Source organism: Cavia porcellus, unplaced genomic scaffold (genome assembly GCF_034190915.1).
Source record: "Cavia porcellus strain 051 isolate PalLab524CR breed Dunkin Hartley unplaced genomic scaffold, mCavPor4.1 scaffold_11, whole genome shotgun sequence".
Classification (NCBI taxonomy): domain Eukaryota; kingdom Metazoa; phylum Chordata; class Mammalia; order Rodentia; family Caviidae; genus Cavia; species Cavia porcellus.
The window spans coordinates 59,257,255-59,279,166 of NW_026947494.1; the positions used below are offsets into that span (position 1 = coordinate 59,257,255).

The 21,912-nt window shown below is 44.0% G+C and overlaps 1 protein-coding gene across 1 annotated transcript in view; it reads left to right on the top strand.

Annotated features, from left to right (window-relative positions):
- The window catches only part of Map1b (microtubule associated protein 1B), a 103,538-nt gene that overhangs the window by 66,609 nt on the left and 15,017 nt on the right, over positions 1 to 21,912 (top strand). The window contains exons 3-4 of the mRNA XM_003461607.4: positions 12,776 to 12,858; positions 14,606 to 14,746. Coding sequence (XP_003461655.1) covers positions 12,776 to 12,858; positions 14,606 to 14,746 — 224 coding nt within the window. The remainder of the gene's footprint in view (positions 1 to 12,775; positions 12,859 to 14,605; positions 14,747 to 21,912) is intronic.

Below are 21,912 nucleotides of genomic sequence, written 5' to 3' on the forward strand. Positions count from 1 at the left end.
ATTTTATGCATGCAGCCTTTTTTTTAATGAGATCTGTGATTGCTTGTGGAAATTAAAATCTGGGCATTATCTCAAGAGGAAGTTTTCCCAAAGTCCCTGGATTATTTTCTTTGCTTCCTGAACTCATTCTAAACTGAATTTCTTTCTTAAAAGAAGATAGAATTTACTCGAGTGGCCCATCTGAATCATTTCTTTTAGGTTTTGATCCTGAATTTCAGCAGAGCTGATCTATTAGTTCACAATATATTTGTCACTTGTTTGAAAATGCCCCTTGGCCAGGATGAACTGGATTATATCAGAAACAAATCTCCGCTTATTACAGAAATACTCATTAAATATAGGGTTTGAATGTACTCTTTTTGTTTCCTACCTGGAGTTTTCCTAAGTCACCAGATATATTTGTTCAGGTGTAGTCCTCTAAAGAAGGCCTGTAGTACTCACTTGAAAATAAATAGAAAAGTAAATTGTTTAAGTAAGAAGTAAAGCTTCAGCAAGAAGCATGTTTTGGGGAATGTGGTGGCACACTCCTGATAGTGACCTTGTGAAGATCTTGCAGCTGGATATAAAATCAAAATAAAGTCTCCTAATGATGCTGGATTTTAATTCTTAAGGAGGCCTTAAGGGCTGGATGAGTAATGAGAGGCAAAACCCGATGTGCTTGTGAGAAAACCAGACAAACACAAACAACTCCTGGCACCCTTAGACATTTTTGGGCTCTAATCATGTAAAAAGAGCTAGGCAGTGTTTTCCTTTTAATTATGTATGTAGGACAGTGGGCTTTCTGCTAATGATGACACAGGAGTATATTTCTCAGATCCAGCAGATAGATCACCTGATTAGCTTGCTTCTAATGCCACCTCCCCTCCCCTCCCCTCCCCTCCCTCCCTTCCCCTCCCCTCCCCTCCCCTCCCCTTCCCTCTCCTCCCCTGCTCCTTTCTTCTTTGTAATACTGGAGATTAAACACAAGGCCTCCTGCATGGTGGGCAAGCACGATCACTGTCTGAATGCTTGCATATGGAACTTTTGATCCAGAATCTTAGGTTTACACAGAAGTTGCCACCTTCATGGGAAATTCAAATGAGATACTTATATGAGAGTATACAAAAACATTTTGTTAATTAAGATGTTGTAATTTTGTTGGGAGGCAATAACACATAAACATTTAGGACATTAAATAACTATTAATCACCATTAGGGTTTAGGGGAAAGAGAAAATTCTGGGAATTGAAGTAGATAGGGATGGAGAGATTCCCAGATGAAATAAATGTGAACTGGACCTGTAAGGAATGGATTAGCATCAAGCAGGTATGATACCTTATTTTATGGCAAAATGAATGGCAAATAACATCCATTACTTAAAACAACCTTCAAGCAGATTATCCCACCAGGGTAAAAAAAAAAAAAAAAGTATGATTAGTTGGCATTCATATTTAATGAGTGCTTCAGTATGGTAAGTTACTGGTTTATTTCATGTGTTACTAATAATATGCCTCATTGAAATGGAATGCTATTAGCTGAAATGAAAAAGATTAAAAGCTGAAAACCAAGTGCTTATGTCCTATCAAAGTGTGATTCCTTATAGGCCTAGTTAGCGGTAAGCTGGATTCCTTCTTTCACCTCTTCTGAAAACAATAAAAGATAGCAAGAAGGTCAGTGCTGTATGTTCCTAATGCTGCATTATCACACAGTCCCTCTCCTTTACTCTTTTTTTGTACCGGGGATCGAACTCTCAAACTCATGGCCTCACCCTTGCCAGGCAGGTGCCTATGCTGCTAAGCTAAAACCCCAGCCCCTCCTTTACTCTTTTAACAGATATTTTACTGTTGAAATACAGGGTTAGATTTGGTTAAAAAAGAGAGCTTGAAGAGTTGGAGAATATTCTACTATTAATTTTTTTCTTTCTTCTGTGTCCACAGAATCAAGAGCTAGGCCTACCTCATACCCAGAGGTTCAGTATCCTGCTGCAGTCTCTGGCAATGTGTTTAGAGCAATTTTGCATTCAGTAAACAGCGCCGAAGGCTTTTGTTTACATGGCTTATCAAGTCTTCAAAAATGGTACCTTTTCTTGCTGGGCTGCTGCTGCTGCTGTTGCCTACAACAAACAGACACAGAGTAAAAATGTGGGGCTGGAGTTCTCCGCTTAGAATAAGGAAAACAGAAATAGTAAGGGAGGGAATGTGAGCAAATAGGGTGGTTTTTCTGATGTTTGTGAGATTAGCACAACAAAACAAGGAGCCTAAAGCTTGGTAGAAATGTAGGACTGTCTGTGGGCTTTAGGTTTAAAGGAAAGGTTTCACAAAATAGAATGAACATGCTTAGGGTTCAGTCACACCCAGATGAGACAAGTTGAGAGCCCAGGCTCCAACGAGGCATCATCTTGGGTCTAACTAGGACCTCCCCCCAAGGGCAAAGACCAGGAAAGCAGAAGACCCGGCGCTGTACCCCAGTGTGCTGAAAGCTGCCCTTCTTTCTGAGAGGGGAGACCCAAGGTAGATAAGAACTGGGTGTGTTTTTCTGGATAGCCAAGCATCCAGCCACGACTGAACATCCTGAACACGATGCAGGGTACAGGGTGGAAATACGCAAATAGGAATCACCCCACAGGTGCAAGTTCACCCCCAGGCCTCCCTTATGAAGGATATGGGTAGTGTCTGCATAAATAGTTCAGATAAATAGAAGTTCCAGGTCCCTTTGGTTGGCTGCAGGTTTATGTGAATGCCTGTGCTTAGATAGATGACCAGATTCATTCCTCCAGGCTGGAGTGTAGGACCTAAGGTTCACCTGTATGTTACTCATTAGCAGTGCTGAAGCATCACATCACGGAGGACCAGATTGGGTCTCTTGAGCCTCGTTCTTTTAGGCCAGGACATGGACTTTAAGCAATCACTTCATGAGCAGGGTGTGGTAGTGTACAGCCTGTAACCCAGCATGGGGAAGCTGAGGCAGTGGGATCTTGAGTGTAAGGTTGGCCTGAGCTACATTGCAAAATCCTATCTCAAAAAACAAAACAGAAATCCTACCTGGGAGATCTTGAGGTTGTTTTTCCAGTCTGATGCTGCTTCTCCAGTAGCTTTAACCCTTCCAACTTCACTGGGAAAAAAATCAGCTTATACCTTTTCTCTTTGGCCAGTGGCTAGTGGCTTGCCAAGGGGTCTGCAGCTGTTAGAGGCTAGGTTTTAATATGTGCTGTGCCAGCTATGTGTGTTTGTCTTTTTTCTCTTTCAATGGCTCAATTGCAAAATGAGCTAATACAATTTTTGTTTTAAAGACAGCTGGCTCTGCATTGAGTAATAGTGTGATTTGATTCAGAAGGCCAGCTGTTTTGCTGGAGTTGATCAATGGCGAGAGTTAAGGGAAATTACCTGTCAGACAAACCTGTCATATGCTTCTGAGAATCAATACTTATTGAGAAAAGTTGGTCGAGTCTTCATGATCCCACTTGCTCCCAAGGGAAATAATGCTATCCGTTTGTTCCAACATTAGGATATAAAAACACTGTGAGGATGATTTTAAATGAGCTCACATATTTTATTGTTACTGACCAGTAGAATATTCATTATCATGCTATTTTGTGTCTCATAGAAGACAACCACAGGCCCTCAGAATCACCTGGAGATTGCAGAAAAGCAGACCTCAGCCCTTCCCCTGGGCTCCCTGAATCACAAAGCTGGAGATTGGGCCACGTGAACTTGAATGTTTATGGAGCTTCCCAAAATGGCTATGGGAAATAGTAAACTCTGAGAACTATGTCTGCTGGCACTGGCCTTCCTCCATTCCAGGCATCCAAGAGAAAATAAAGCCGTGCTCAGAGTTCAGATCATGTGTCAAAGCAGCATATGTGACAGTCAGACCAAGCACCATGCGTGACAGTCAGACCAGGAGTGTTTGAGAATGACTAAAATCAGATGTGAGTTCTCAGTCAATCACTTAGTATCTCTAAAATACTCTGCTTTAACTCTCCTTTTTGAGGGGTGAGTTTTAGTGCTGGACTCAGAACAGTTCTGGGGTTTAGATCATCTCAGGGTGAGTGGGGTGAAGGGGATATCATTAACATCTCATCCCTTTTCTCTATCACCTCCAGCAGCCTTTGCCAGCCTTTCAAATAGGGACACTGCCTGAGACGCTTCTCAGGAAGAGGCTTCTGGTGTGCTCTTTGAGAGCATCAACTAAACAGATGCTGTGTTCATAGCCCAACCTGTCAGTTGAAAATGGATCCCTGTCTCTGCTTATGAGACAGAGCCACTTGAGGATTCCATGGGGACTTCATGCAGTGTGTCCCACCCTAACTGCCATCATTGCCATCTGTCTGCTTCCTCCCCTTAAAAATAGTGCCAGTTGGGGCCTGGAATCTACATACTGACCACTCACCTCCCATCCTCACTCACTTTGAGGACCCGAGGACCCCATTTACCTCATCTGTAAAACAGGAGTGTAGTATCTTCCTTGTAGCATTTGTGCACAGATTACACAAGCTAGTGGACCTAAGGAACTTAGTTTGGTGATTGATGGAGTTTTGTTAACCCTAATGTACGTGACAAATGAAGGGTAGTATCAGTATTTGAGCACACACTGTGAAATAGAAGTGTTCGTTATGTACGTAGAAAACACTTCTGACAATTGAGTAAACACAAGTCTTTCACCTGTGACAGCCACTCGTATCCGTGAAGGGAGAAGCAGGTGGGAAGGATGGGGTCACCAGGGCTCTTTAGGGGCCTTCTATGCTGGAAGGTGAGGACACTCTGAGTTTCTACACCATAAAAATGACCTGTTCTTGGGCGGCTCATAGGTCGGTTCCTTTTTGGCTGCTGGGACCCCAATACCCTAAAGGCAGAGGTGGGGATTCTCACATACAGGCCCATGAAGGTTTTCCTTGGTTTGTGGTAGTTGTTTAAGCAACAGGGTACTGTAGCTGCTGCCTGGTTTCAGTCCAGGTCAGAGTCTCAGACCTGCCATCCTTCGCTTCAATGAGTGGGCACAGAAGAAAGTGCTTCATTGTGTAATGATGATCAGAATCTATGGCGAATGTTTATATTTTAAAAATCTATTCCAGCCAGGCATGGTGGAGCATACCTGTAATTGCAGCACTTGGGAGGCTGAGTCAGGAGGATCACTAAATTCAAGGCCTGCCTGGGCTACATAGTGAGTTCAAGGTCAGCCTGAACTCAAAAAAAAATTACAGTGACATACATTGTCATTAATATCCCCCAGAATACTTCTCCTTGCTTTAGAACTACTTATCCATTGTTCTTGCCACTTTCTGTAGCAGTTCTGGGAGTCCTCTTTTGTGAATGTCTTTACAAGATGTGATCAAAACTAAAGTGGCTACTGCCGCATGCTGTCTAACAGAAAGACAGGCACATGAAAACATTATGTTGTGTCCTCATCCATCTTAGTCATAGGCTCTGGCACTGTGCAACGTCTGCCTCTTCTGCAGGGTCAAAATGACCACGAAAGGTAGATCTTTGAGTCAATTTAGGACATCAGGCAGCCGCAAGAACTCAGGTGCAGACTGTTTGAAAGAGGACTTTCCAGAACTGCTTCAGAAAGGGACAAGAACAATGGGGTAAATGTGTTCAAAGTGGGGAAGAAGCTTTTTGAGAGGGACTAATGACAGTGTGTCTTTTAGTATAATAAATTTTTAATACTTGAACATTCACCACATGCTTTGGTCACACTTCCTAGATGGTAAAAATAGTAAATGTCAAGGTAGAGGCTGACCCATACCAGCCTTGGCTTCCCTGACAGGTGGGTACACTGCCTTTTTTGTTTTGTTTTTTATCTGTAGCATCTGTGCATTGCTGAAGATAGGACCATCAGGCTGTCTTGCCCTCTGCTCCTACTGTGTGCGGCTTGCCCAGGAGAGGTGGGAAATGCAAAACAGGACCTGCCTCCTGGGAACACTTTGGAACAAGGGGAGAACCTAGGGAGTCTGGGGACTTTGGTTATTGTTTATGCAGGTGATAAAGACCTGGAAAGTAAGCAGAAGATGGCAGAGCCACCAAGGGAAGGGTAAGACAGAAGAACACATAGAAAACCAGACTAAGGCGGCTACACAGTACAGAAGATAATGTGGTATAGACTCATTGAGTAATAACCAAATTCTCTATAACCCAAGATACCCAAGAGGAGAAACACAAATTTTACTGCTCTCAAGAAACGATCAGCCTACTTACATTGAAAAATGATTATCACAGTGTGTCCTTACCTGTTAACAGTGGAATTATTTTTAAAAGTCTCTTTAAAAAGCATCTGAAGAATGGTGTGACTTTCTGGAATACACAGAAATACAGAGAAGAAACATATACAGAAACAAGAATCCATTTGAACAGAAAATAAATGGCCATCCCAGGCGTATCAGGGGACAGGTGGGAGAGAACCTGGCTGACTGTTGAAGGGAAACAAAGAAGACATTGGCCTCTGGGGTGTGTGGGCGGCCAGGATGCCTGTCCAGGGTGAGCTCGGGTTGTCCCTGCACCTCAGCAGCTATCCTGGGCTGTGTGTGTGCCTTTTCCAGAGGGAAATCTTGGCATCCCAACTCGAAAACCTTCATTTTAGATGTGAGTAGATCAGGAAAAGGAGAAAGGGATGGTGCCATGGCCATGACCTTGGTCCCAGGTCACGCTGTTCCACATTGTGGAGGTCGTAGGCAAGGCATTAGACCTCAGATCTGTGGTCCCTGACAGAGGGAGAAGGATGTTTATGCCTACCACTTCCACGGAATGTTATGACGATTAAATATAAGATGTTACCTAAAGGACAGAGTGCCTGGAAAACTCTAAGGCACTCTTCACATCTAAGGTTTTATTACTGTGTTCTTGGGATGGGTTCTCTGGTGATTAGAAGATTAGATGCTCTCTCTAACTACTCCTGCATATTAGCCCATACTTAGTAGTTTATTGATCCAGGTAGGATGGCACCTAGCTCAGAGAAAGTGCCCTCAGTGTATGTGACTACAAGACCGGCATGCTCGGCCTTTACCACTGGTTCCTGTTGCCTCTGAGGTATCCTTTTGGAGATTGTTCTTCTTCAGACCTCAGGCCAAGAGCTGAAGGTGGAGAAAGGGAAAAAGATGAACATGTTGATTTGAGATGTGAGGGCCCCTGAGAAATCAGACTCCCTCCAGGCTCAGGAGTGGTACTCCCCAGAGAGGTATTCTGTGTAATTTCCTGGTAATGGTTAACTTCTCTTGGTTTTCAGTGCTGACACTCTTGGTCCTTGGGGATCTGGAAAAGCAGGAGATAACAAATCCCCTAACACATTTGTTTTTTCCAGTACAGTATCTCTGTGGCAGGGGTGAAGGAACTTTGTTGTTATCTGAGCTGCCTGGTGGCTAACTTTGTCCCTCAGGACTGAGTGATTTCTTGCTCCAGGGAACAAGAGGAAGGGGTTCTAGAAAACTCCTGGATGCATCTTCTGACCCCAAACCCTGGAGTGCCTAAGAAAGGGATCTGGTCATTATGGCCTCTCAGAATCTCTGTTACAGGGAAAACTTGTGTTTACCCAACTGTTTTGCTTGATCAAAAATATTGAGGTGAGATAAAGGAGCTCAGGGACTTCTGCTGGGCTGTCGCCTGCTGTGTATCCCAGTGTTAAATCCTTCCCTGCTGGCTTCACTTCCTTTTAGACTGTCCACACATTTACTTTGCATAGTATGTGGGTTCCTGCAGCAAAGAGACCTGGAGAGAATTTCACATCAAACACTGTTACTAACAGCTGCCGGGAGACTGGTTGGTGATCACCTGTTGGTAATTTTAGTTCCTGCATGGAGCACCTTTCGATTCTTGATTTTCTCTAGTGAGCTGCATTTTACCTGGGGAGTGCTTTATGTGCATGGGATTGAGGTAACAGGTTTCTTCTCCAAAAATCCACTGTGGTGAAGAGACAGAGTTAAAGACATGCCCTTATCCCTCCTTAACACCAAGATATTTTGTGTGTGTGGCCTGTTCTTGATCTGCTGGACTTTACCCATAGCTAAATGGTCCCAGGCCTCTTTTGTCCCATGCATTTCCCTGTGTAACTCTATAATCTCCCTTAACCTTCTCTGTATTTTCTGTTAGTTCATACGGGGAACTTCTGTCAGGTTGGATCACAATATCAAATGCCTTTTCAAAGAGAGCCCACTCTGGTTTTCACCTGGCAGGGGACTGGAAGGAGCTGGCCAGTGAAGCTGTGGTGGCACAAGAGCTGGTGGGCATGGGGCAGGAAAGGGGGCAAAGGAGAGCCCTGCTGGAGCCCCCACCCCATCCTGACTCTGCTTGGTCCATTATTCAGGACCCGCCTCATCTTCTCCCTTCCATACAGAGTAGAAATCAAAGATGTTCTTTATTTTTCCATGATCATTTCTAGATTGTGCTTGCTAACTTTTTTTTAGAAAAGGCAAGGTGTAGAAATAAAATTGTGGCTTGTGATCTTAATAGAACAGGAGGTAGTCACCCTTAGGACCTTTCGTTCCATCACCTTACAGACTATCTGAGAGCTTTTAGCTATTCTGGTTTCTGTTCACACCAAGGTTTGCTGCAGTGCGCAGCTCCCCTGCTGCTCCTGGTCCAGCCCCTCCACCCGCAGCGCTTTGCTGTGTCATCAGCAGCTGTCACTTGGCTCTACTGCACGGGAAGGGGAGGGTCTGGCTGGAGCAGAGATGGGTGCAGCATCTCTGCGTTCAGGACTAGGGGCTGAGGGGGCAGGTGTGAAAGAAGGCTGAGTTTTGTGCAGGTTTGGTTACGGTTGTGACTTGGTGATAGCTGTTAGTTAGCCACAGTTACATTCTGAGCAAGGAGTGAGCCTGTTTTGTGTTTATGCGTGTGTGCATTTAGATGAGTCTTAAACTGTGGAAGGGAGAGACCTTACATGTATCCCAGGAAACTCATGTAGGTAGAGAATAACATTTTGCTTTAAGAGATTTTGAAATCATCTGGATATAGTAAAACATAAATCACTAAAACAACTTCAAAAGACACATAGTCACAAATCCCAGTAATAACTGAGATACAGGCTTCTTTATGAGTTCCCCACCTATCTTTGAAAAAACAAAAGTCCCTTTGTCTGCAAGGACCCTGCTGCTTCAAGGAGTCTCCAGTCCATCCTCCGCTGATTCGGAGGAGGACTCTTGGCACACAGCACCCATCTCCACTGCCCCAACACACCCTGCGGAGCTCCTTGGTCTCCCTGAGTTGTGAGGGGAGGCCCACAGACAGTTTCAGGGGGAAGCGGTAAGTGGCACAGTGGTTCCACCTCCAGTCTTGGCCTTTGCTGCCCTCTTACCAGTTCCAGTGTTGCTCCCCCGTTTTGGGGGCTTCCCTGAGAGGTGTCTGTGGACATCACAGACTCGTGTAGTGGGGAGGGAGGCTGGACCTGGGGTGACTTTCTTTCCTCAGGCAACTGGATGAGAACTTCCCAGGAGGGTGTCTCTGTTGAGAATCCCTGGCACGTTTCCCAGTGTGAAACATTGCCCAAGTATGTAACATTGTGAGCATCTCAGGCACCAAACTGGCAGCCATCTGCCACAGGTGAGCTGGCACCTACTGGGTGCCAGGGCAGGACAGCACAACTGGCCCCTCAGTGGGGCCATGGATGGCTCTGCCAGATTCTGGGGAATTCAGCCGCTGGTTCCAGTGTCCTGTGAGGGAAAGGAGCTCAACAGGAGCATGACACTCTCTCTTTCTCACGCCTCTCCTTCGTACAAGCAGTGCTATAAAGGAACTTTTGTTGTCAGAGTAGCAAGGGAAGCTTGGTGTGCACATTGCTGGTGTCATTGCCCGCAGTAGTTCCAAAGGTGGACACACAGGGCATCCTTCACTGAATTCCTGTGTGCATTGGGCTGAAAGTTGCTTTGGGAGGACTGAAGGTCAACAGTGTCTGCCACATGGCATTTGTTTGTTTGCCAGTGATGAAGCGGAAGAGGAAGGGAACTTCCGGTGGATGGTAAGGAGCCTACCAGGGAATGCCTGGCAGACGGACCTCGCTGTGCCTGGGCAAGGGTGTGTGGTGGGCAGGGCCTTGGCTGTGCTGGGAGCGCATTGTGAAGGGTGTGGTCAGCAGGGGTGGGGTCTGGTCCCTCCAGCCCTCCTGGGGAGGGAGCTGCCTTTCTGAGCCTCCCTCTGGTGCACTTTTGTGAATTCCCGCAGTGTGTGGCCAGTGAGCAGGCACTTAGTGCTGCTGCTCTGGGAGCACACATTCAAACCCTGTATGGTGGTGAAATGACTCTTCAGGTCTCCCTGGGATTAGGTATTAGTTTCATTTTGTCTCAACTTGATGCCTTTGAATATTTTGAAATCTTTGTTCCAAAGAGGCTACTAATGGAAGTAGAGAGGCCACTTAGCATTTTGCTATTCATTTTATTATTTATTCCACTTTTGTCTTAAATGTACATAGTTGTCAAAAACAAAATTAAAAAGCCAAAGGGGGGGCAACTTATAACAAATTATAGAATTTGCTACTCATAATAAATGAACTTCCTTTTCCATGGTTTAGTTTGTTTTAGCTAAGCCTCAGTTCTCGGGCTGGTCAAACAATGCCAATGCTTTTCCTGTTCTAGAGTTTCTCTGTTTGGCGGCATTTGGAGTAAGACATCCTGTATGTTTAGTTAATTTCATTTTCTTTTGTGTGGGGGTTGCCTCTTATTTGGTTTGTTAGCTAGTTTAGCCAGTATTATCCTTCTGATGCTTTCTTTCTTCTTGCTTCTTTAAGCATCTCTCTGATTTCATTCTTTTCCCTAGCATTTGGTATCTGTGCCTTGTCTGTTCTTCCAAATCCTAGTCCTAGTAGCTAACGCTGTAGGCCACTGACACAAAAGGGCTCTAGAGCAGACAGCCTGGGTCCAAGCCTGACCTGACCACCTCCGCTGTGTGACCCTAGGCTGCTTGATTCTCTTCTGTAGGCTCATTGGCCTCCACAGTAATGAGGGACCATCATAACACCTCCCTCAGGGAGCTCTGGGGGGGATTAAGTGAGTGACTGAATGTAGCAGTAGATTGTGAAGCCTCGGAACAGTCCCCAGCACCATTATCCTTTATTTGGGGTTCTTCTATGTCTGATTAGGGCACATTGGCGAACACTAGGTGTTTGGAAAAGTAGGCAGAGGAGGATGTCAGCATGCCACTGACTGTAGTGCTTCTGGTTCTTGGTGATAAAAGGAAAAAGCCCTAAGTGAGCTGTGTACCTTGAACTGTTTTCTTTGTTATCCAGCCACTTTTCTGAGATACAATTTGCAGGCAATTCTAGGTAGAGTACATTATTTCAATGGTTGGTGCATTATTAATCTGTAAAGTTACAATAAATACATGCAAAATAATTTACCATTTTAACTATTTTTAAATGTATAATTGTTAAATATAATCATCTCCTCTGTTTTTAAAACATCTCCACCACCACAAGAGGAAAATGATACCCATTCAACAAACCCTCTGCAACCCAGGTTACCTCTAATCTATCTACTCTTTGTGAATTTGCTTATCTAGATATTTCATATAAATGAAACTCACACTGTGTCCTTTTGTGCCTGGCTTATTTCATGTAGCATAATATTTTATAGCTTTGTCTGTGTGGTGGCATCATGACGTCATTCTTTTGATGGCTGAACAGTATTCCATTGTATGGTGCACCGAGTTTTATCTAGTACCTGGATATTTTGGCTATTGTGAATAATGTTGCACTTAACAGAGACAGTAGAAGTATCTGTTCAAGTCTCTGTTTCCCTACTATCCGGGAATGGAATGGCCAGGTCATGTATAATTCTATTTTAGTTTTGGAAGAAGTGCTGAACAATTTTCCTGGTTGCTTTGAGTCATTGTGTCTCTGTATTTCCCTCATTTAGGCATCTCCCTGGATTGTTTCTTCCAGTTGGCCCAGCTTTTTTGTACTTATAAGCAGCAGACTCCTTTTTATCTATGCTCCTAACCAGCTGTCTCCCTCCCATTTTGGGGTGGGGGAACACCTCCTTCTCAGAGGTGCAGGCTCAGCTTTGGCCACTCATCCGCCCAATAGCTCTAATTTCATTGTCTTTTTAGACAGCAGTATGCTTCGGCTGGAGGCCTGGCTCAGCCGCTGGAGGACCCAGGACCTGTCGGATGTGGGAAGTTAGGGACCTTGCACCAGGGGCCCTGCTGAGTTTGGGTCCTCCTCAGACTGGTTTCATCATCCCTCACATCAGCTTGCTCTGTTGTTCCCCATCAACTTTGCTTGTGTTTAGGAAGCAATTTGGCCATCCTGTCCTGGGGAAAGGGTATTCTGTACTCTCGGTTTGCCTGTAGTTTCTGCCTTTTCCATGAGCGACTGAATGAATGACTACACTAGCAGACTGAGCCTCCCTGCGAAGGCCATTCCAGCCGCTGGGCTAATTGTTAGCCGGGTTTCTGGATGTCATTCATTTCACAGTAAGGCTCCTAATTAATGGGGCGCAGTTCTCACCAGAAGAAAGGCTGATAGGGAGAAACATCCCCCATTACCATGAGAAAGGAAATGTCAAGAGCCCCATTGAGTTTTCCTGGCATCAGCATCTAGTTTCAGATGAAAACCACCATTAGGGCACGAAGGCTGCCCCTGGATCAGCCCTGAAAACCAGAGTGTGAGAGCGTGGGGCCACACAGACCCAGCCCTGCAGCCAGCCCGCTGTGTGGCACCCTCTGGTTCAGTAGCACTGAGACAGGGCAGAGAATCCTCAAGCCCTGTGCTACATTGTCGTTAGAGGCAGAAATTCCTCTGTTGTCCCAGAAGCAGGCAGGCAGCTTTCATCCGGAAGAACTAAAAGTCTCCTCTTTGTGTGTTTTTGTGCCTGCAGGACAAAAGATCCTTCATCACCGAAGTGACATCTTGGAAACAGTGGTTCTAATCAATCCCTCGGATGAGGCAGTCAGCACCGAGGTAAGCAGGGGGCTCCGAGGTATCTAGGGTGGGGCCTCACTTGTGCTCTCTGCAGAGGTCCCAGACAGGTTGGGACTAGTGAGGGACAGAAGAGAGAAGCCCTAGGCTCAGGGGTCTTCCTGAAGCAGTGGGCGCCTGCTTCTCTGCATCTGACCCTCTCACCCCATCCACTCCCAGTAAGGACACAGTAGGAGGTGTTTGCTGAATTTGTAGCACTTGGTGGAGGCAAGGGAATGCAGAATTAGTGGGAATGCATGGAGCATATGCTGCAGGGTGGAGTCTTGTAAGCCTGGTTCCAACCTATCCTGCACCCCATCCCACTGCTAGGCAGGCTGCACAGTGCTCAGGAGCATGGCAACTGGTGTCACATCACCTGAATTTGTAATCTCAGGTCTACCACCTCTTAGCTAGTGGCCTGGAGCAGGTCATTGGCCCTCTTTGTTTGAGTTTGCACTTCTGTGAAAAGGAAGTCATAACTAAGGTGTCAGGTGTTCAGGACAGCATGTGGCAGTAGTGACTGAAATTTTTATTGACAGAAGACAGGGAATTTCAGAGCACAACATGTAAGAACTTGCCTGAAGCAAGTCCACTGAAGAAGTGGCCACTCAGGCCAAGGAGTTGATACAGTTCCATTTCCTACTCCTTTACTGAAGTTTAGAGGCTGCAGGGGAGTTGCTTCTTGGATACTGAAGTAACCAGAGTTCCTGGGTCCTCTACTATCTGCATTGTTTTACTTTGAGTGTCTCTGTTACATATTGTTCTTTTAAATTGAGATATAGTTCAGGTACTATAAAACCCATCCCTTTAAAGTATACAATTCAGTGACTTTTAGGATGTGTACAAAACTGTATAACCATTACCACTATCTAACTCTAAAACATATCCATCATTCCCCTAAAATTCTGAAACTCATGAGCGGATAGGGCTGAGACCACTGCTTAGTTACATGTGTTTTTCTGTGATTCCACGTGGCCTTCCTAGGCAGGAGGATGTGGCCATTTTAGTGTCCTCCTTTCAGTGCTTGGCATGATGTATGGCATGCAGTGTGCACTGGACATTCATGAACTGGGCTCAGAATAAAAATATTTCAGTGCTTGGACTGGTGTTTCTGGGAAGGACAATGGGCTTCCTGCCTCTTAAAGTTCACAGAGAGTTCTTTAGTGTAAGTAATTTGCAATTCACTTTCAAAGACTGCTTCTCAAGGGTAGTGTTTTCTTTATGTTGAGTGTCAAGCACCTTGCCAATTGGAAACTGCATTTGGAGCCCTGTGTTCACTCTGTGGCTTGGAAGGAAAGAGGCCATGCTGATTTGGGATCCTAGCTAGAACCCAGCCTTTCCAAGGGGTCAGTTCTGGGACCTGGACTGCACATGGTGACTCAGCCTGTAGGACATTTGCAAGTCCTTCCTGGTCTCACAGACTGCATGCTGCTAGCAGACACTTCCGAACAGCTGTGGAACAAATGCTTCCAGCTGTGAAGTTTGCTTTGAGAAAGAGGAGGAAATGAGGGGGAGAAAGTCAGCCACCACTGCTGTCTTGGTTGTAGCAGAACTTTAAAAATGATATTCATCGGGGATCTGAGGGCCAGGCCTAGTGAGATGGATGATTCCTCTAGCCCTGTCTGCCTGTACCGCCAGGGAAGAAATGAGAATCTCAGGCAATGAATGCCTTAATTGCTGATAAACTTCCTGTCCTGGGAATGGGCTGGGTACTGCCTCCCACTCATACCCTACTCCCTGTGTGTTTCAGGTGCGCTTGATGATCACTGATGCTGCCCGACACAAACTGCTCGTGCTGACGGGGCAGTGCTTTGAAAATACCGGGGAGCTCATTCTCCAGTCCGGCTCTTTCTCCTTCCAGAACTTCATAGAGATTTTCACCGATCAAGAGGTGGGTTCCTGTTGGGAGAACTAAACAACATGAAGTTGTTTAGTTATCATTTGGACTCGGCTGCTTTTTGAAAACACTGGGGGCCAGGGAGCATATCACATTTTCTTTGAAATAAGCAGAACAGTGATGCAGAGTACTTTAGTCCTGTGGCTCATTGGCAGAGAATCAGGTGTACTTGTCCATTGTTAACTGAACCATTTTCACTGTGCCTGTCATATAGATTGGTAGGAGGTGGGACTGGGACAGTCAGCTTTTACAGATGGCAAAAATGATAGAGAAACTTGAAATGGAAGAGCACAAGAGAAAAATCCAGGTTTCCTGTTTTCTAAAAGAATACCTCAGAGCTCTCTTGGGCTTTGGGTAGGATATCACTGACTTGATCTCTTCTCAGTACTTGTACCTACTTTTCCTTGCCTAATTATTCTGATTTCTTTACTTCTAATGTCTGTCCCACAGTTAGAACTGGGGCTGTATGAGGGGCCCTTGGAAAAGGAAGCAGGGAAAACAGGGCATGATTATGACCCAAGAAAAAGATGGTTGAAATAGCTGGACTGGAGCTGAGTTATTAATATATCTCATAAATATATCTTATTCAAGGGAAATATTGAAAACTATAGGGTGTTAGTGGCATTTGGTAAAACCAGCTGAGAGATTTTAATTTGCTTATTTCTATGTGAGAATTTATCCTGGCTGTGAGAATTTCTAAAATAATATGTAGTATTTTTTTTTTTTGTTGTTGTGGTTGTAGTTTTTTTTTTTTTTTAAATTTAGCATATTTGCTTATAGCATTACAATATAATTCAGGGCCATCAGCATAGCAGGTTGGGGCCCACTCACAGGTGATGGTAGATTTCTAAATGGAGAGGACAAGAGATGTCCCCATCAGTAGTAATCCATTGGTATCTGTCTTCCTATGTGTACCGCAAAGGCCCATGTGTCCTTCCGCCCGCCCGCCCGCCTGCCTCTTTAACCCCATGCTCCACAGGAGATACCTGTGTTCTTGTCCTTGCTGGCAAGCCTTGTAGGTTGCTGCCCTGCCTCATTAGGCTCAGCTGCAGGCCTCCGCCAAACCCAAACGTGATTAGAGGACGTAATGATTTTCACTCCCACACACAGGAGGGTCCGGGAGAATAAAAAGCTGTGAAATAAGAAGATATCTTAGTATTGGAAGCTTCCAGTTCTTAGAGGTGTGGTGTCATCTGCATCGGGAAGCAGTTACCACCCAAAGTGACAGAGCAACTCAGAAACTTTAGGGCTCACAACAGCTGGTCTGTCTTTACCATTTGAAAATGAAAGCTTGGCTCCATCTTTTGCAGAGCTGGTGATCTGTCTCCAAGGCTACGAGGTCAGGCAGGTCTTGTTTTGTCTCCATATCCATTGTGCCTGCGTGTAGTAAAGGCCCAGTAAACCACTGTTCAATTGCATTGAGATTGCAGAGCTAGAGCTGCAATTCTTTCGGCCTACTCCTACTGCTCTGAAATTGGTGTAAGATCACCAGAATATCAGAATCTTCTGCTAAGTTGTGTGCTCAAGTTCATGCTGTACTCAGGGCAGCTGGGATTTGGTTGGTATCTCAGATCATTCACATACTATTGACATCTTATTCTAGGCAGGAATGAGATCTGGAAGGGACCTAATGACTTGGTGGGCAGCAATCTCCTTGTAAGGTCACTTTGGCCCTGAGCCCTTGGATTCTTCACAGGCCCTTCAGTACCTTACTGTGTCCCCGGCCAGGTCTTCAGTTAGTTTCCAGTGGGTGGTTTCTACCCACATTATTGGTTTACCTTCTTTACCGTGAAACCAAGCATAGGAAATATGTAAAGAAATGTATTTATCATTGGAAAGACTTTACATAAGGAATTACTGTTTTCATACATCTGGACCCTAAATAAAAGACACACACACACACACACCCTTTTAGAGAAAGAATAGTGTTATAAGCATTGGTGATTAAGTCATCTTTATAGGCCATGGAAGTAGAACTTCAGCAATACGGGCTGTATACATGTCATATTTTGCCATTAATTACAGAAGAAAAGGAAATAGCCTTACCAGAAGAATCTGAGTTCTGTGGAAAGGCAGATTCCTCAGGGTTTGTAATCATAGGAGTGGATCATTGCACTCTGGCAGGTATCACCGAGGCCCAAAACTGTCAAATTCTTTCTTGCTACTCTTGTAAGGCTCCTACCCTCATACTTTGGAGATCAAAGAAATGTTCAACACATATGGAAAATACTCACTAGCTCAGTGGTGTTGGGGTGATGGAGAAAAAGGAAGGGAAGGGAAGAACACTGGGTGGAATTCACTCTCCTGCCTGCACTGAGAGCAACTCAGCTGTCATCTCTGTTACCTGTTAGGCTTTGAAGACAGGATGCCACAGCTAATGTGAGTTGAAAATCACTAGACAAGACCAGTATTGTCAATCGTTGGAGCAACGATAGCCTGTTGTGGGTCTGGGAAAAAGTTTGAGTACAGAATACCTCAGCAACAAGAGAAACTTAAAGGTCATTTGGTGTTTAGTTTTTCCCTTTTATCTAGTCTTGGAATGTACTACTCAACTGCAGGAAAACCAGAAACATAGTTTTACAAAAACAAAAGTGTTGTATTTTTTTTTTTTTTTTTTTTTTTTTTTTGGGAAAAGAATAGCTAAAACAGATGTACTGAGAAACAGAATTATCACTGCACTTGGAACTTCAGGTTTCTGGAGTCTTAATGATCGGAGATCAAATACAAAGCCAGCATCCCAGAGCTGTCATCCCTCTAATGCATCCGTCTTTGAAATCTAGGGATGTGGGAAGTCATCATCTCTTGAGGCATTTCTTGGCTTCTGTGTTGCAAAGCTTTTCTTATTTATCTTGTTATATCTTCAAGGAAGGAATGTAATCTGTCTTCCACCCACAGTGTCTTAGATATTCTTCACTAACACAGTTCCCATTGATCACCTCAATTATACTCTCAGTTCTTCCTAAAATATTAATAGTTCCTTGTATTCCCTGCTTGGTGTCCTTCAAACCTGTTCCTCAGTCAGGAAGGGGAGAGATTCGAGAGTTCACTCCTGGCCATGTTTTACTGCCTTGGGACTATCAAAGAGCTGGGTAGAAGGATGCAGAGCTAAAGAACTCAGACTGGAGCTAGAGACACTAATTTATAACCTGTTTGCATATCAGAGGACTTTAAAGCCCAGTAGATGAGATCTATATAGAGAGAAATATGTTTAAAAGGAGACTCACTACAGGTTGTTTTTTGGTCTAGTTTCTCTAAAACCTTACACCTTAAACTGGATGGCCTGTGTTCCAGGAGTTAGTGCCTTCTGGACTTTCCAAAATAATTTTTATTATGTAAGTCTGAAAGTAACTTTTACCATCACCATGTATGCCTGAATATCAGAGCCAGGGCTGCAGACTTCCAGGAGCTCCCATTAAGAAAAAGAAACCAGGAAGCAGGCATCACATTCCTGGGCTGCCAGCACTCTGGGAGACAGAGGCAGGAGAATGGCAAGTTTGAGCCCAGTCTGGACCACTTAGTGACTTGGGGAGATCCTCTCTCAAAATAAAAAATGACTGCGGATGTAGCTCAGTGGTACTCAACTCACTTGTACAAGTTCTTGGGTTCAATTCCCAGTGCTGGAAGGAAAACAAAAAACAAAATGAAACAAACAAAACCATGAAAAGAGCCAGTCACAGTGTCACACACATGTAATCCCACTACTGGGTAGGTTGAGGCAGGAGTATCAAAAGTTCGTGTGCTGGTTAACTAACTTAATAAGACCCTGTCTCAAAATAAATTCTTCAAAATGTGGAGGTAAATCGCTTAATGCTAGACTACTCCTGAGTTTAATCTCAGGTACTACAAAAGAAATCACAATTATTAATATAAAATATATTAAGTACAAGGTGTTAGGGAAAAGACCATGCCACTGTGGAGCCTTGAAGTTTAAGCTTCTTTAGCTGCATGTTAAATCCATTTGACTGTCATCTAAAATCCTTGGATTGCCCGTAGATATTGCTAAGCCCTACCTTTCAATCCTGTGCTTTTCTCTGCTGCTTTATTGAACGTTACATTTATCCCTTTAGAATGCTGTGCTGTGAAAGCTGACTTAACGATCATCATCCCAATGTCGAGAGCTTTCATAAATATCTTAATTCTGCCATCCCATATGTTGTTATGCTTTTCATTTTCATGTCATCCACAGACCTGATCAACATGTTCAGCATTTGTGTCCAAGTGGATACTCTATGGCAACCCGTCATAACCCTCTTTCCAGGTTGACACTAAGCACTGCTTATATGACTGGCTGCAGATCCACCAAATTCTGCTGTCAATGTTCAGAGGGCCCATGAACCCGCTAAAGCACATTAGCACACTGTCTACAGTAGTTCCTCATCAGCCAAGCAAGTAACCTAATCAAAACAGGAAATGTAGTTAGCAAGCTATGGTTTAGAAATTAAAATCTCATTTATATTATCTGCACTCAAGCCATTTATTTCCTTTATTCTTTCCTCTCCCAGCATGAGTGCATTTAATGAGGAAAAGGAATTAACAAAAAAGCTTCTCTTTGTCCCCCAGCCATATTCTTGCTGTTTGTGCCTGTCCTCTCTCATTACAAGGACCACAAAAACAGTGTGTTGACAGAATCAGCAAGCTCATGTCATGTCCCAGGTTCCTCCTCCAGGACGACAGCACGTGCTGACTTACGTGCATGTAGTTCAAGAGAAGATGCGTTTCTGCTCTCTGGAAACCATTATTACTGTGGGTTATTAAGAGGGTTTCCCAATACATTTAGAAGGAACTTCTGTTTCCAAGTCTTCCAACTGGTCCCAGGGTTCCTTGCTATTGCCACTACCATCGCTGGAGTTTCCCGATGAGCAGTGGTTGAGCCTGCATCATCCCTTCTGAGGGCTGAGCCCCAGGTGTGGAATCAGCAGAAAGGAAGCTTCATTGCTGTCACTCTCACCCATGCCACTGCCTTCCCAACTGGCTCTCTCCAGCCCTTGTCTCTGCATTCTTGTCTCTTCATACACAGCATACTGCTGTTTTTCCGGAGGGACCTCATTTTCCTTTTCTGCAAAGGAACTTGCCCAGCAGAGCTGTGCACTCTTCCCCTTTGCCCTGTACCTCACAGTTCTTTACTCACAGACCTCTCTTGAATGTCTTTTTGCCCTGAGATTGCCTCAGAATTTTCTATAACTTAGTTTTATTTTTCACTCACTTCCTGCTGTTCAACTTTCTGGGTAGAGGTGAAAAGATGGAAAATAGATGTTTCTTTCTTTTTACCTTCTCCTTTATGATGACACCCTTAAAGGAGCAAGTGGTTGATAGTGACTGAATACCTTTGCCTCTCCCCAGCTAAATTAAGGCTTGAGTGGAATTTCAAAAGATTCAAATGAACCAAACTTAATTTTTAAATTTTTGCTATTAAGATTCAATGGTAGAGTTATTCTGGATTTGCCCCTGACTGTACTGTAAAACATGAATAATTTTCAAATAATCTGTGTGGAAATGAGAATTGAGGAAACCCTCTTTGTGACTGTGTTAATTATTGGATAGGAAATCCTGTTTGGTGTCCATGTTTGCTTTCATCAGCAAATATTTTGAACAAAGATGCTCCCAAAGATGGTTTCCATTTGCAGGAAATAATTGGGATAATGATTTCCTCCCAAAGATGGTTACCATTTGCTTTTTCAGTTTTCTTAGCTTCCAAAATAGGGGCTGATTCTTACTCCTTTTATAGAAGGCTATAATGCTAAGTTGGAGGGAAATAGCAAAGTTTTTGTTATTTTGCTATTTTGTGACTCTTCATGTAAATTGTTATACTTAGGATGAACAGGCTAGTAAAACAAAATGACTATTTTGGGTAAGGCAATATAGAAAATTTCAGAAATCAGAGAGAGAGAGACAGAGAGAGAGAGAGAGAGAGAGAGAGAGAGAGAGAGAGAGAGAGAGAGAGTGAGAGAGTGAGAAGTAGGAGAGAAGAGAGAGAACTTTAGAATATAAATATTCAGGAGGTTAGGAGAGAGGAAAGTGAGACCAGAAGAGTTAAGTCTTCTTGCAGGCCCAGGGTTCCCTGGGCTAAGCAAAACCTTTACTTTGTCCTTCATCATTTGCCATCCAGGATACAGAGCATTTGGCTGTTGAAACTTTGAGCTTATTTATGAGGTTTGCTGAGATGGAAAGAAGTCTGGAATTTATGGCATGATTCTCCCTTACCATTTGCTAAGCTAAGGTCATGAAACATGGCCTTAATATGGAGTAAGAAAGAATAGTGTTTTTATTAAACTCACCATCACTATCAGTCATGAGTTGCTTGTCCACATTTCTGTCCTGGGAAGTACTAAACAGTGTGTTGAAAAACATTTGAGCCAAATGTGATCTTAGTTACCCATTCCCACTTGTCCTGAAAAGAACAGGAGCAGAGTGGAAGCAGAGCATCTCATGATGGATTTAAATGCAAGCAAGCAGGGAACAAATTTGGCCACTGGCTTGTATAATTAATTACTCAGCCACTTTAATCACAACGGCTTCAATAAAAGCACTTGTATTGGCAGAGGATCTGCTGTGTGAAGCACTCATGTTCTAAGTAGTGTGTACTGATGCCAGAAACCAGTCCTTTTTTTTTTTTTTTTTTTTTTTTTGTAGTAATAAGTAATGTATAACTTTCTGTCTCTGGGTTGGAGGTGGTAGACCAAACTTTTTGCTTTGTGCCTACTGAATTCTAAAAGGAGACGACAGCAAAGAATGCACTATTGTTGTGTGAATTCCTTTAATTTTTTGATCAGGCTGCCTTTTGCCAAGTCCAGTGAATTAAATGACAAGGTCTTATATAAGGGATAGAATGACTCACAGTTTTACTCTATGATGGTTTAATATATCATAGTTTAGGCAGCTTTCAATAGTAAATCCCATAGGGGAAAGTTCAAAGTATTTGTAACTGCTGTGGCTGAAGGACAGGTCACCCAGATGGTCACTGGTTTTGGAACTAGAGAGGAGTCTTGCTACTGGGCAGGGATTTATGTGGGAAGGATTACAGGTAAACACCAGGGCTAGAGGGTGTTGGTAGTATCAGAGGGAAGGATATGGGGGCTCAGGACAGAGGTTGCTCACCTTCGGGTATGCTACCATGTAATCATTTAAACAGTCAGCATCGTCCTGTGAGTGCATCTCTGAAA